The 15,758-nt window shown below is 37.1% G+C and overlaps 1 protein-coding gene and 1 non-coding gene across 2 annotated transcripts in view; both read right to left on the bottom strand.

Annotated features, from left to right (window-relative positions):
• The window catches only part of LOC121411568, an 89,739-nt gene extending 81,772 nt beyond the window's left edge, over positions 1-7,967 (bottom strand). Inside the window, 3 exon segments of the mRNA XM_041604366.1 lie at positions 7,393-7,438; positions 7,578-7,675; positions 7,803-7,967. Of these exon segments, the coding sequence (XP_041460300.1) occupies positions 7,393-7,438; positions 7,578-7,675; positions 7,803-7,826 (168 nt within the window). The 5' untranslated portion in view covers positions 7,827-7,967.
• Positions 7,968-11,285: 3,318 nt separating this feature from the next.
• On the bottom strand, positions 11,286-11,357 carry TRNAP-CGG. The gene has a single exon. It is a non-coding gene; the product is annotated as a tRNA-Pro (tRNA).
• Between the last annotated feature and the right edge of the window lie 4,401 nt (positions 11,358-15,758).

Below are 15,758 nucleotides of genomic sequence, written 5' to 3'. Positions count from 1 at the left end.
CCATCACAGCAACACTGTCCTTTAGCACGATACATGTATTTATCTGCATTTGCCACGTTATTGATTCTCATACAGTGACTGGCTGAGAATTCCTAGGGTGAGGAGAATGTGCATACAGTGTACAGGTACATGCATGAAGGCAAAACTGATTCAATCTATAAAGGGGGTAATGATACTAGGGTAATGATAATCTTTATACAGGAGTAGGCGCTTTTGTGGTACGTACTTTATGTAATTCCAACCTTTTCATTCCATACAGTACATGTACTGTACATGTATTTCTAGTGAGCACTGCAAATCTCTGTATGAATGCACTATGGTACCCATGGAGTGTGCATCAACTTCCAGAAAACAGTTTCTGTACAATTAATTAACAATCTAATGGACTCAATGGAGACAATTAAGAACAATTTACCATATGTCACACTTTATACCCTTTTCATAAACCTATCCTCCAATTAGCCGCCTAAGAGTAATGCGGATATTGCCGGATAATTCAATAAAAATTGCGTTCACAAACTCCGAAAATAAGCCGCATTATTTTTACGAGCGCACGTCCTGAAAAAGGCGGATAACCATCATGACAACTGGACACGCCCCCTCCAATGCGGTTGTGTTGGAAAAGGGTGACCTTGTGACCGCACCATGGCAATTATCCGCATTATTTGGAAATGCGTTCATAAACTCAACAAGTGGAATGCCTCTGGCCGTCTCACCTGCATCACGCGGTTCAATAGAGCAGCAGTGCTGACTTTGAATACTACTCTAACTCGCACAAGATGTTCAGTGATACATGGTTACTCTTATGTCCACTTTTTATGAACTAGACCAATAAACTTACAGAGATTCACAAAAAAAACCCAACATGGCCAAAGTTCATTGACCTTACATGACCTTTGACCTTGATCATGTGACCTGAAACTCAAACAGGATATTCAGTGATACTTGATTACTCTTATGTACAAGTTTCATGAATCAGATCCATAAACTTTCAAAGTTATGATGGTAATTCAACAGATACACCCAATTCGGCCAAAGTTCATTGACCTTTGACCTTGGTCATGTGACCTGAAACGTGCACAGGATGTTCAGTGATACTTGATTACTCTAATGTCCAAGTTTAATGAACGAGACCAATAAACTATCAAAGTTATGATGGTAATTCAACAGATACCCCTGATTCGGCCAAAGTTCATTGACCCTAAATGACCTTTGACCTTAATCATGAGACCTGAAACTTGCACAAAATTTTCAGTGATGCTTGATGACCATTATGTCCAAGTTTCATGAATCAGATCCATAAACTTTCAAAGTTATGATGGGAATTCAACAGATATCCCCAATTCGGCCAAAGTTCATTGACCCTAAATGACCTTTGACCTTGGTCATGTGACGTGAAACTCATGCAGGATGTTCAGTGATACTTGATTAACCTTATGTCCAAGTTTCATGAACTAGGTCCATATATTTTCTAAGTTATGATGACATTTCAAAAACTTAACCACAGGTTAAGATTTCGATGTTGATTCCTCCAACATGGTCTAAGTTCATTGACCCTAAATGACCTTTGACCTTGGTCATGTGACATGAAACTCTAATAGGATGTTCAGTAATACTTGATTAACCTTATGGCCAAGTTTCATGAACTAGGTCCATATACTTTCTAAGTTATGATGTCATTTCAAAAACTTAACCTCAGGTTAAGATTTGATGTTGACGCCGCCGCCGCCGTCGCCGCCGCCGTCGCCGTCGCCGCCGCCGCCGCCACCGCCGCCGCCGCCGTCGGAAAAGCGGCGCCTATAGTCTCACTTTGCTTCGCAGGTGAGACAAAAACTTTGTCCCGATGCTGCTATTATGCAGATAATAGCAGCATCAAAATAATGCGGATAACTCTGGTCCTCCTCCAATTTTACGACCAAATTATGCTGCTATTAGCCGCATAATTGGGTTTATGAAAGGAGTATTAGTTAACAGAATCAATCTATGATACCTAATTATGTCAGAGTTTAATTCAATTAATCCTGATACTCCAATACACTGAACCATGATTAAAACAGAGTTCTTTAATGTTTTAAAAGAATGGTTGACATTTTTTAAGGAAGACATGGAGGGGGGTTGTTAATTGTATCCTCTTTTTTAAAAAAAAAACCAGCAGTTATAGGAACCAGCAAAGGGGACCAGATGGTGGATGGCCTTTCCCAAAGTGTTGAAGAAAATTCAAATTTCACATACAGTACTTGGGAAAATTATCACTACTGGTACTTAACCTACATGTATTTTGATGAAATTATTGATTTTATATTTGCCTGTATGACATTGTCTATTAATTTGATTCACATAGGGTAGACTTGCCTTTTCAATTGCAGATTTCAATATTTCAGCCTTTAAATGGCAGAATTTATTATTAATTTATTAATTATAGCGTGCATTTGACGTAACAGGTGTCAAGTAGAAATCAGAGCTGATGTTAAATTTATAGATTTACACCTTTTTTGGGCCAAGCATCACTTTCATATTACATTAAACTTGTTGTATGCAGGCTGACAGTGTAAGGTTTTTTCATTATTTTTGCATATCTGAGAACAGAACGCCAGTCAAAATAATAGTAGAACTTGTACCTTTGGCAAACATAATAGTTATGTAGGCCTACAAGTTTATAGGAATAATGTACAAACATGTATGAGGCTGTTCTCACTACATTCCTAAAACTAGTTTATAGTGGAAACTAGTTTAACGCGTAGTGAGAACGGTCGAAGCGGTCTTGGAAGCGATCTTCTAAACTAGTTTGGAAAACCACCTCGCGATGTAGTTTTCAAGATTGCTTTGCCTCGTTAAACTGGTTTTAGCGTAAGTGAGGACACAACCGTTCTACGGGAAGCGATCTTCGCACATTTTGAGCGCGCTACTCCACACGACAGGTGTAGAATGACCATGCTGCGGTTTCGAATTTCGGGCGAAACGTGTCACTCCACTGCAAGCATTTCCATAGCAACAAGAGCGCTTTACTTGAAGTGATTGAAAACCACTTTCGTGTGATCAAGTGGGAACGCTAGCAAAGCGACCTTCCAAACTAATTTCCTGAATCGGCTTCCAGTAAACTAGTTTTAGAAAGCGTAATGAGAACGGCCTCTATGTACCTTTGGCCTAACCTGGCTACAGTACTTACATGACCTACGTTTACACAGCGAGTGGGCGAGAGGGATTGAGGATATTATGCAACATCAGATTACGATACATCAGATTACAGATAGAGATTAAAGCATTTTCTGGTACCACTGGGCAACTGGAAGCAAATGACATGTACATGTTTACCTGCTTCCATGAAAAGAAATTAACTTTCATTCCCAAAGCTACATGTATGCATGTAGGCTTTGTTAATTTTTCATCAAGTATGTTTTTAACTCTTGGAATGGCAGATGGCCTTGGCATCAGCAGGGCTAGAAAACCAGTATGTAAACAATTAAAACATGGACCTTGTACACTGTACCTGGCTGGCATACAGATTACATTAACTTACTCCTATTACTACATTATTACTATCCAAGCAGATCACACTATTCTTATAATTGTGCACTGGGTAAAAAGCACACAGACCCATAATGAACATTTAATCCCACAATAAAATTACATTTTTTGTCAGTCTGTTTCAAGAACATTGTCTCGAAAGTGCAGGCCATATTCATAATTTCAAATGAAGTGTATATATCCACTAATTCTCTATTAAAACAAAATCATTTGGACATGTTTAACAGAGAATTGGCTTGAGATTGAGAATAATGCATCATAAATCATCAACTTTACTGTTAGGGTCCCAGGTGTTTTATTAAACCAGATAATCAGTCATTTTATCAAAATTACGATTGCATCATGTGTAGGCCTATTTTATTCAATTAAATTCAATATCAATTTGCTGTATTATTACATGTAACATACAAATGCAGTAGTCTGAAGACTAGTCATGCAAAGTTTACATAATACATGTACATGGTTTACAATATTTAGAGATTTATTTAAAATATAAAAAAATTGGTTGATTCAACATTGATATTTATAATATGAATTGCCATAATAAAATTGGCTTAACAAATACCAGTTTTATGAAACTGCAATTACATGATCTGTAATTTTTTTTGTATTGAGCACCAAAAAAAATGAGACTGTAGGAAAAAGAATGGTTTGGTGGTTACATGCAAACATGCAGAGAAGTCACTTTCTCAAATGCCACTTGAGCACACTTTCTACAACTTGAGGAGAAAAAAAAATATGACGCAGGTGTAGTTTATTGGGTCAATCTTCAAAGGAACCATACAAACTACAATTCCAGATGACGTAGAATGGAGGGGAAGTTCTTTTTGCCCAAACTATATCCCCTGGCAGGATATTTGTGCCAAGAACTACTGACCCGACTAGGATGTCATCCTTCCGTCACATACATGTATACCGTACATTGCTGGCTGCTCTTCAAACAAAATTTAACCGCCACTATAACATTTCTTGCTAAGATTTTTTAAATCTTCAGAACTTCTTTAGAAGTGGCGTGCATCAAGATTCCTGAAAGCTTCAACTTTTTTATACAAATCATGCAAAAATTAAAGGTTACCCTAAGCCCGAATAAAATTATTGGACTCAATGTGCTGTACAGTGTTCAACTTCTAGGTCCAACTGTACCAGCCCAAGTTAATCACGCTATTTCTGATCCACCATTTTTTATCCTGATCTGAACCTCTGAATCTCTTATAATGGAGATGCAATCAAATGGGATAGTTTGCTGAATCGCTGGATTAATCTCGAGTATGCAATCCCAAGTCAAGATTATTTGCAAAATAGCGCATGAGTGGTGCAGCACTGCCTACATATAGTGTCAATACCTTTTACTTATTCACAGTGGGGCACAACAACACGTGTTTAAAAATGCGAGAGTTGAGATTAAAAACTTTTTTTTTTACATGGCAGTACACAATACTTTTCCGATTAAATGTAATCCCTAACACATACATGTACATTGTACCTGTGTATGTTGATTCATCTTTGAATTAGTAAAATAAAAGTATCATTTCATTAAAAACTTGAATTGCTAATAAAGCAAAAAAAATACAAATCCATTAGATACGTGTACATATTCCATCTTGATGAGAGACAAATTTACTTGACAAACATTGTGCTGAGGCAATATTAACAAGTCCACCCCAACAAAAACTTGATTTGAATAAAAAGAGAAAAATTCAACAAGCATAACACTGAAAATTTCATCAAAATCGGATGTAAAATAAGAAAGTTATGGCATTTTTAATTTCGCTTCATTTCACAAAACAGTATGCACATCTTGGTCGGTATGCAAATGAGGAACTGATGACATCACTCACTCACTATTTCTTTTGTATTTCATTATATGACGTATTTTTGTCTGCTCGTCATTGTCATGTGAAACGAAGTTTCATTCCTAACTGAACACGTGGAATTCCATTATTTTAACATTTTGTGCTTCAGGCAAGGTCCTAATTGTCAAATTCGTAAAAATTGAAATATTGTAAATTCAAACAATAAACAAAAGAAATAGTGAGTGACATCATCGACTCTCTCATTTGGACGTAACTGGGTAGTTCATATAACTATTTTGTTAAAAATAAGCGAAACTTTGAAATGTCATAACTTTCTTATATCCGATTTTGATGAAATCTGAACAGCATTGCGCTTGTCTGATTTTTCTCCATTTATTCAAATCAACATTTTTCTGAGGTGGACTTGACCTTTAATCATGTGACCTACATGTACTTTTAAAGCTACTGCAAGAGGATCAGTGATACTAGATCATTACATTCAAGCAAATTTTATTATCTGACACTACACTTGAAAGGAGGTTCTGCGAATTCTACTCTGATTCTACCCTCATTTTAACGATTGTCTGACTAGCTTATCTTGTTTCCTGTTTGGGTTCAAACCTTTCGTCGATTACAAGAATGATTCTGGACTATTGGAAATATGACTAAAATCTGACGTCCCTACTGCAATCCTAATTGCATTATCCTCATACCCCAACACATGATAAGTTTACAAATAAGGATCGCTGTCTAAAATAATTTCATGGAAAACATCTTCCAGCTTATTAGTGTCTGTGTGCAGTTACACCATATTTCCTTTCACAATTGGCTATTAAATCTATGATACAAGATACATTGTACAGTATGGATCTTTTCCTAGAATTCAAATTTGGAATGAAATACTTTTAGAGAATTCTCAACTTGAAAAAAAAATGCTTTAAAAAATTGTCTTTTTTATGTATCCCATATTACATTAACACAATTTTTAAGGTCATTAAAGCCTCTATTCGCATGTGAAATCTTGGACTTGCCCAGAAGCAAATACACTGAAGACAAAACTAATAAAGGATTATCTACCAGCCAAAATCATGAAAATGCCGCTATAAGGATCAGGCCAACTCGAAATGTGTTGCTAAAAGTAAAAACGTAATTCAATCTCGACCGATGATTTTGTAATGTATAGTATGGCCCCAAAGCGCTCACTCAAAATGGACACTAACAATCAGAGTAGACACAAGCCAGCACCAAGCGACCCGCAGAGTTGACATCAGGGAATCCATAAAATTAAAGGGAAGTTCACCCTGAATATTAAAAAGTTTGTTGTAAAATTAGCAGAAATCTAAATATATTGGTAAAGATTTGAGGTGAATCCACTAAAGATTAAGAAAGTTATCATAAATTCAAATTTTGGATTTGTGATGTTATTAATGAGCAGCTGCCCATGTTGTTATGTACATGTTACTATGCATAAATTTTCATTTTTTAATGGTTGGTGGTGACCCATTTTTATTTTCTTTTTAGCAACGGGTGTGAAATAATTTGTCTGTTTATGTACTTAAGATACAGTAAAAACCATTCCCAATTTTCTGAGAAAATGACACTTCATTGATTTTGTTTTACCACAGCCATACGATAATACATGTAGTATATGTAGCAAAGCTGCTCACAAATGACGTCACAAATCCAATAATTAAAATTCCATTAATATAACTTTTTTTTGATGGATTATCCTCAAACCTTCACAATATTTTTTTTTCTTTTTCTGTTATTTTTACAACAAACTTTTTGTCAGGGTGAACTTCCCCTTTTAAGAGCAGCATCTCACGTCTCAGAGACAATAGCTTGGAAGTGGAAGAGGTTGAAGCTCCCATCTCCAAGAGTCCAACCCAAGACCCTGACCTTGCATGAGGTAAGTAACAATCAATCACATGTTTCACAACTAATCCACATAATAAAACTCATGCATTTACATTCAATTACCTTCCATAACAGAAATTATCAATCTTTTTCGTCTTCGACTTCATAAACATCAAAAACAACAATTGACAAATTTCAATCTCTTTTAAAAGCTTACCTGTGCGTAAACCTTCTCAACAGCTGCCCGCTGCTTGGCGAAATCCCTGTAAAATAATCAAAAGTAAATGAAATGCATTAAACTAGACGGACTACTATATCCCAAAATTCTGAGCTGCCATAAATGCCATATTATGTGAACATGTTTATCATAAACACAATTTATTTTCGTTTCTTCCAACTTACCTCACATCTTCCAATAAATCCGAATCTGCTTGATGTTTGCTTTGCAATTTCGCCCATTGGTCATGTTGTACGTTCTTCAAATCCTGGCCAATTTTCGCCTAAAATTTGAGAAGAAAACAAATGACAGTTAATAAAATTCGTAGATGTGTGTATACACAGTTTGAAATCGGGCTCGTCGTCAGTTATTTATCCCAAATTGTCACTTTAAATTGACGATTACTTTACCTTTCTCGGCGGTGGCTGTTGCATTTTGAAGCAGCGCGTGTATAATCCAAGGGAATGTTTACAATTGTGTGGGCCGGAATTCAGCTAGCGCTAACCGGCGTTGGTCCCGGTGTGGTGGTGGTGGTGCGAGCTTGCAGAGCGCTGAGCGCAGGCTAGGCAGGTGCAGGTGCACGTACACGATCCCGATCGAAGGGACAGCAGCTGATTGCATGCTCCATTGTATTGAAACTCGCTTCCGATGCACTGGCGGGTCCAGGGGGGGGGAGGGGCACAGCCGAATCCAGGGGGGAAGCGGCACAGCCCGTCCGTCCCCCCCCCTTTAGAGTTGAGAAGCAAAATCAAAATTTGTAATGTAAAAGACATTAATTTTTTTTTTGCTAGTCAAAATTTTCTTCCGAAAAATTTGCCCCCCCTTTTGGGAAGTCTTGGATCCGCCCCTGATCCGATGTTGCAGAGATGTACCACTTCTTTTATGAGGTTTTTTACCTGACTGCTAAGAAAGCACGAATGCCTGTGAGCAAGCAACCAGGTGACCAACGGCTAAGAGTCCTTTCCGAGGGGCCTGGTAATGAGGATAAATGCCTATCGCACCACTTGTGAATCGAACCCGGGTCACCAGAATCCGAAACCCGCTCTACCGACTGGGCTTTTACTTTTTGTTTATTTCGATGAAAATGCTGCAATCGCATTCACGATAGGTGTGTCGTGGAGTTCGAATAGACCGGTCCCCCCTTTTTCAGTGCCAGTGCAGCGGCTGGCGTAACAGTTACAGACTGGGCCTGGGGTGGGGCTTCGGGGTGGCTTGCCCCCGCCCTCCCCCCCAAAAAAAAACAAACAGACAAATGGAAAGACAGATGGGTAAAATATAATCTTATTAATGACTTTTATGTAAAAATCTGTCACAAAACCGGAAAATTATTATATAGTGATAAAAATGAAGGCATTTTCAACATTTTTTCTTACTAGCCCCTTTTTTGGGGGGTGGGCTCATTACGCTGCCATTCGGCGCAAATAAAGTCTGAATAGAAAGGAAAAGAAAGAAGAAATAGGCCTTAGCAAAGGAGAAGGGAAAGAAGACCCCCCAAAAAAAAATGATAGAAGAGGGCAAAGTTGAAAGGGGCGCACAGGGAAAGAGGCACCTTTCCTCTCGAAAAGGGCACTATCTTACAAAGAAGAGGAAGAAAAAAAACTAATGATCCCCACTCACATGACTCATGAAACTTAATACATTATATATATATATATATATATATATATATATATGTATATACGAAGGGGAAGGGGGTTATGATCTAAGTACGCCTAATCATAAAGGGATGAGAAATCTAAGCAAATATACCCCACTCTGCACATTTCTTGGGTAAAGGGGGCACCGATTCGAGAAAGGGCACTTTCAACAATGCAAAGGGCGCTTGCTCACACATAAAACGGGTCCTTCTCAGGTGAAAGTGGCACACAACACACTCGAGACGGGGCATTTTTGGTTTTAAAAATGGCACATAATACGAGAAAGGAGCCTAGCTTGGTAACACCTCAAAAAGTGGGGGCAGTGTGCCCCGCCTCTCCTCGAATCGCCGGCCTGGGGCCCGTTGCAGAAAGAGTTGCAATCAATCGCAACTTTAAAAATCACGCGCAACTTGATTTTCAAACAATCAACATCGCGCATTTGGGACTTGCGATTGATTTTTTGACTTGCGTTTAAACGCAACTCTTTCTGCAACGGGCCCCTGGTCTACATTATCCTCCCCCATAATGAGGAATACTAGCGCTGGAAATCTGCTGTTTGATGTAAGTAAATAGGCCTACCCCCGCCCCCTCCCCGAAAAATATATTCGTTGGTGAGCTTGTTCATAACGGCACGCCGCCCCTCTCCTGCTTCGCGCTCGCATTAACCTATATATTTGATTAATGAAATAACTTCATGAATTCCTATATAGACAGTCCTTAAAATGTCCCTTTTTAGGTCCATCTCGCGCTTTGCGCTCGCATTTTTATTTTGTTGGATATGCACTTCCTTGAATGATTATACAAAAAGGGCTTAGAACGTATATACCAGTCATTACCGCTCGCATTTTTATTTTGTTGGATATGCACTTCCTTGAATGATTATACAAAAAGGGCTTAGAACGTATATACCAGGCTTGAATATGAAAAACAAAATACCCGATCCAACTCTTCGCGCTCGCATTATTGATGAACTTTAATCTTATTCATAATTTTCCTATATATAGGATCTATAATAGCACGGAGCGCTATATTCCCTTCTCGAGTCAGTATATGATTTTAACAGACTGTCGCACTTCTCTCTCGCTTTATGAGTAATATAAATTATCTCTTCTTAACTCTCTCTTAAATGTCCGTTTCAGGTCAGTATATATTTAATGTCAGCTCATATTAATTTCTTATTTATTATTAAAAAGTATTCATTTTGCTCCGTTGTCAAATTCGGGCCCATCGCTCTTTGCGCTTGCATCATATTTTAGGTATTTTGAGAAACCCTATCTAAATAGTTTAAAATGTACTTAACCAGGTAACCTCCAGCTTTTATGACTTCTTCCCACCCAATTTTGTCTTTTTTGAGCTTTGAACGGCCGAAAGTGAAATGTGGATGATTTTTTCGACCCCCACCAACTTGTGGAAAAAGCTGGCTCCGCCCCTAAAGAGTATCAAAATGGATTCAATTTATTCCCAATCGTCACTATAAATTTGGGCTACCCTTTCCTGCGTACGGCCCCCTCATCAAATAAATTTGAATTAGTAGCAAAAAAAAAACAGAACTGAAGAAAATCAAAATTATTGGCATTTACTAAAATAAAACAAAAAACAATGATTTCTTTGTTTTACCATTTTCTCACCCCCTTCAATCGGCATTGTTTATACCGATCTGGAAAGAAAACTATATTTTTTTAAGGGGGGGGGAGTAGTCTGAATGTTGATATTCTGTTATTATATTTATCATGTTTATGTTTTGTTTTCTTATTCATCATGTTTTACTTTGTTTCTCATTACTTTTTAATAAGTTTCAAAAAATTTCAACTGAACTACACTCCAACTTTTTTTATCGATTGAGATGAATAAAATATGAATAAAAAATAACAAGATAAACAAACAAGAAAAAAAATACACTTTAACTTCAAAATATCTCATTTAATGCTCTGAAGCGAGAGTGGGCTGATTTTTCTTTTATTCTTTCATAAATTGACCTGATAGACAGTATTTTTTTTAATTCATGAGTTCGGTGAGTATATCTTTGGTTCCATGATCCGCCTATTGGTAAAAATAAACAATTGGAACACAATAGAAGATAGCTCAATATAGGTCTGCAGTAAACAACATAAAATAGATACTTCCTCGTTTTTTAATTTGAAATGTCCAACAGAAGTAATATTTCATCAGAATATTGATAAATTCTATTATATATATATGAATGTGAAAACAAGAGCCTTCATAAATTTTCAAGGCCATCGTGCAGTAAAAATTTAAGGGCATGTCCGGGAGTCGAACCCGGGACCTCTCGCACCCGAAGCGAGAATCATACCACTAGACCAACATGCCCGTCGCAAACTCGGGATCCTTAATACAATATGAACCTTGGAATGCATTCAGTACGGTAGCAGTGATGCAACAAACAGATTATTGCATCATGCTGAAGTTATCGACCGTTTTATCGAAGCAATACTAAACCACTGATCAGTATATACAAACTATAGAGATTTAACGTATACCCAGTTGTTGTGTGTCCGGACGATCAGGTTTAGAAAGTCATTTGGACAAATTTACAAGCGAAGTTTCATAAATGTTTAGTACAAAATGTTAGGAAATATTATAGAGAACAAAATAAAAGATGATTACAACTATTGAATTTGTATTTTTAGTGTAATCCAAAGACAAAGAAGAAGGCTTCAAAACTATAGTGTCCGGACACTTGATATACGAGTTTGCGTTATAAGTATAGGCCTAATGATGGCTTAAACTAAACGGATGCCCAGTACTGAGAGTAATTTGGTTGACAGAGAAAAATCACACTCTAAATCGGACAAGGAATAACAAAAATGCTATGGCATTTTCAATTACGATTCGCATTAATTCCGGTGAAAAAGTTCTAGGCCATGATGAACATTCAATGAGCAAGTCATATCCTCACTTGTTCTTTTGTGTTTTCAAATTAGGTTTTTTTTCTACTAGCCACGAACTAAAAAAATTGGATTGACAATTTATTTTGTGCATTAGATATTCATTGCTGTAACTTATAGGTCAAGTCCACCTCAGAAAAATGTTGATTTGAATCAATAGAGAAAAATCAGACAAGCACAATGCTGAAGATTTCATCAAAATCGGATGTAAAATAAGAAAGTTATGACATTTCAAAGTTTCGCTTATTTTTAACAAAATAGTTATATGAACGAGCCAGTTACATCCAAATAAGAGAGTCGATGATGTCACTCACTCACTATTTCTTTTGTTTTTTATTGTTTGAATTATACAATATTTCAATTTTTACGAATTTGATGATTAGGACCTCCTTGCCTGAAGCACAAAATGTTAAAATAATGGAATTCCACGTGTTCAGGGAGGAATAAAACTTCATTTCACATGACAATGACGAGAAAATCAAAATATTTCATATTTCAAACAATAAAAAACAGAAGAAATAGTGAGTGAATGACATCATCGACTCTCTCATTTGGATGTAACTGGCTCGTTCATATAACTGTTTTGTTAAAAATAAGCGAAACTTTAAAATGTCATAACTTTCTTATTTTACATCCGATTGTGATGAAATTTTCAGTGTTATGCTTGTTGATTTTTTCTCTTTTTATTCAAATCAAGTTTTTGTTGGGGTGGACTTGTCCTTTATGGGAGACACATTATTCACAGGCATAAGCCTATATGAAAAAAATGAAACAATTATAAGAATAATAAGAAAAAGGAAAGTGGGGATGTGACATCATCAGCCCAACTAATGTATATTCGTGATGACGTGCATATGACTATTTTCGCAAATTATTGCTAAACTTGTCTTCAAAACTATTGCTGAAATTCAAAAACTTCGTTTTGTTATCCGATTTTGATGAAATTTTCAGCATTTTGCTCTGTGAATTTTACTGCATTTATTTAGATATGAATATTTTCAGCCCGGAGCATACTCCTTTAACTGCAGAATACCCCGCACATTTCATTGATGCAAAGATGTATACAAGTTTCCACGGTACACAACCATTTTCTCCCGCCCTTCTCCAAAGATATTCCCCGGGGCCCCTTTATTACACTGGTTCTTCCCCTGTCTCTCTCTACTCCAATCAATCTCCAACTCTCCTAGTTTCAGGGGCGTCGATCCATGTACTGCATGGGCCGGGCGGATTGGGGGAGCCAAAAAGCTAACAATAACATCAATTGTACAAAATTTCATGCAAGGTTGCCGAGAATTGACAATTTCCCTTTAAAGGGGAATGAAACCTTTGGAACAAGTAGGCTTGTGTCGAAACAGAAAAATCAAAGAATAAGAACAAAGAAAGTTTAAGAAAAATCGGACAAATAATGAGAAAATTATCAGCATTTGAATACTGCAGTCACTAATGCTATGGAGATCCTCCCATTGGCAATGCGACAAAGATGTGTGATGTCGCGTGTGAACAACGTTCCCTTTGATTGACTATAAAATACCCTCAAATGTCTCTTTATTTTTCTTACGATGATGCAAACTCTGTCCATGATGTATTCTTTAAAAATCTGTATTACAAGCCCTCCTATAGAAAGAACACATGATCTACTGATAGAAGTGATAAAAGAGGCAATTTTCAATGTTTTCAAAATACAAGATCAAATTAAATGAAACTGAGGTTGTCATTATCACAAAATATATGAAATTAACAAGTTTCTCAATCAAGGACAAAGGTCATTTGAGGTCAACAAACTTAATGCATGTTTTTTTTCTTCCTTTGTGAAAAATTACTCATCTTGGCTGTTTTCAAAGTCAGCAATGCTGCTATATGATATTGCATAATGCAGGAAGACGGCCAGAGGTCTTCCATTATACTATTTCTTTCTCCTTTTTTTTTTTTTGGGGGGGGGGCATCTCAGAAAAAAATTCATTGTTGGTTCCTGGACCCGAGTTTCTCCATCTAACAAGTGCCATAGCTGCTGGGGGATAAGTCTGCTATGCGGTTACACTTCATAATTCCGAAGGTTCATAATTCCATAACACGTAAATTGCCTATATACCTCGAAGTTCGTTACTCCGAAAACGTAAAAGGGTTCGTTAATCCAAACACTTGTGGCGTTATTCTGAAGGTTTGATAATCCGAGAATGAAATAAGATTCGTTCGTTCGAAAACAAAATAAGGTTCATTAATCATTTTGTTTTTGGAATTACAAACTTCATTTCGTTTTCGGGATAATGAAAATTCAGAATTACGAACCTCATTTCGTTTTTGGATTAACGAACCTCACTTTGTTTTTGGACTAGCGAACCTTCAGAATTACGAACCTCATTTCGTTTTCGGTTTAACGAACTTTCAGAATTACAAACCTTCGGAAATACGAGCTTTCAGAATAATGAACCTTTGGAGTTTGGAATATCCGAACCTTCGGAATTACGAATGTATGCGTGCTATGCAACCCTTCATTCGAGGAAAATGGTCTGAATATGCAGGTCCCTGCTAATGGCAATGACTTACATGAATGGACAGAAGGTCCCTCTTGTGCAAAAGAAAGTTGTATTTGTGCCACTTGTGGATCAAAGTTTCAGTAAGGGTCTGTGACGTTATAAAAGTGAAGGATCACTCATTACAATATACACGTATGTCGAGGGAAGAGGACCACTAAGCCACTATTCATAATACAGAAAGAAGATGATCACTGTTCAGTCATAGTGGGAGAAGAGAGTAACTTACTATAAATCAATGAGGATCACATTATTAAGGTTGCTAATTTTCTTTGAATAAGAAGATCACCAGTGGCGTACCGTGGGTCATGGCATGGGGGGGGGGGGACCAGCAAAAATTTTGAGTCACTAGTGAGCGCGCCCAGTTGCCAGGTATACTGACCTACATGTAATAGAGTCACTTTAGGGACAGTGCCATTAAACGGATATGTATTTCATGGTCAAATAATGCGAGCGCAAAGCGCGAGCTTAAAATTTTTGATATTCAGACCTAAAAAGGGACACTATAATTAATCTTTTGTAATCATGATACGTACCTGTCTCACTAAATAATGCGAGCGCGAAGCGCGAGCTGAAATTTTTGTAAATATTGACCCCAAACAGGAAGATTTTAAGGACTATATTTTAGGAATCCATTAAGAGTATACACATCTCACCATAGTCATCTAATGCGAGTGCCAATAAGCGCTTGCTGATTTTGTTAGAATTACATAGTACATGCACATAATGCACTTGTAATCATGATTAACATACCCATCTCACTAATCAAATCTTGCGAGCGCGAAGCGCGAGCTGAAAATTTAGGAAATTCAGAGCCAAATAGGGGCATTGTTTGTAGGAATTCACGAAGACCATACGTAGTTCACTTACCATATGATGCGAGCGCAAAGCGCGAGCTGAAAATTTTTGATATTCAGATCAGAAAAAGGGACATTTTAGGGACTGATTCTAGGAATTCATGGAGAGCAGACATATTTCACCAGTCCCTTACTGCGAAGGAAATATTTTACATGTAAGACCTTAAAATGGGGCAATCACTTTGAGTAGTCATGAAAAAGAAGCATACTATTGTACATAAAACAATAATAACTCAAAGTGCGAGGAAATATATTTGGCAGTATGTTGTATATTGACTTGAAAACGGGAGGATTTAGTATATCAGGGTTATATATCTCGTTAAACAGACAATGCGAGCACAAGGAACAATGAAGACATAGGCCCTGAGCAAATTATGTTTCGTAAAGTTATGAAAAAATGTTTCTTATGTAATATAACATAATTACGATATAATA

The sequence above is a fragment of the Lytechinus variegatus genome, chromosome 1 (assembly GCF_018143015.1).
Source record: "Lytechinus variegatus isolate NC3 chromosome 1, Lvar_3.0, whole genome shotgun sequence".
Classification (NCBI taxonomy): domain Eukaryota; kingdom Metazoa; phylum Echinodermata; class Echinoidea; order Temnopleuroida; family Toxopneustidae; genus Lytechinus; species Lytechinus variegatus.
This window is presented reverse-complemented; position numbering and strand designations above follow the sequence as displayed.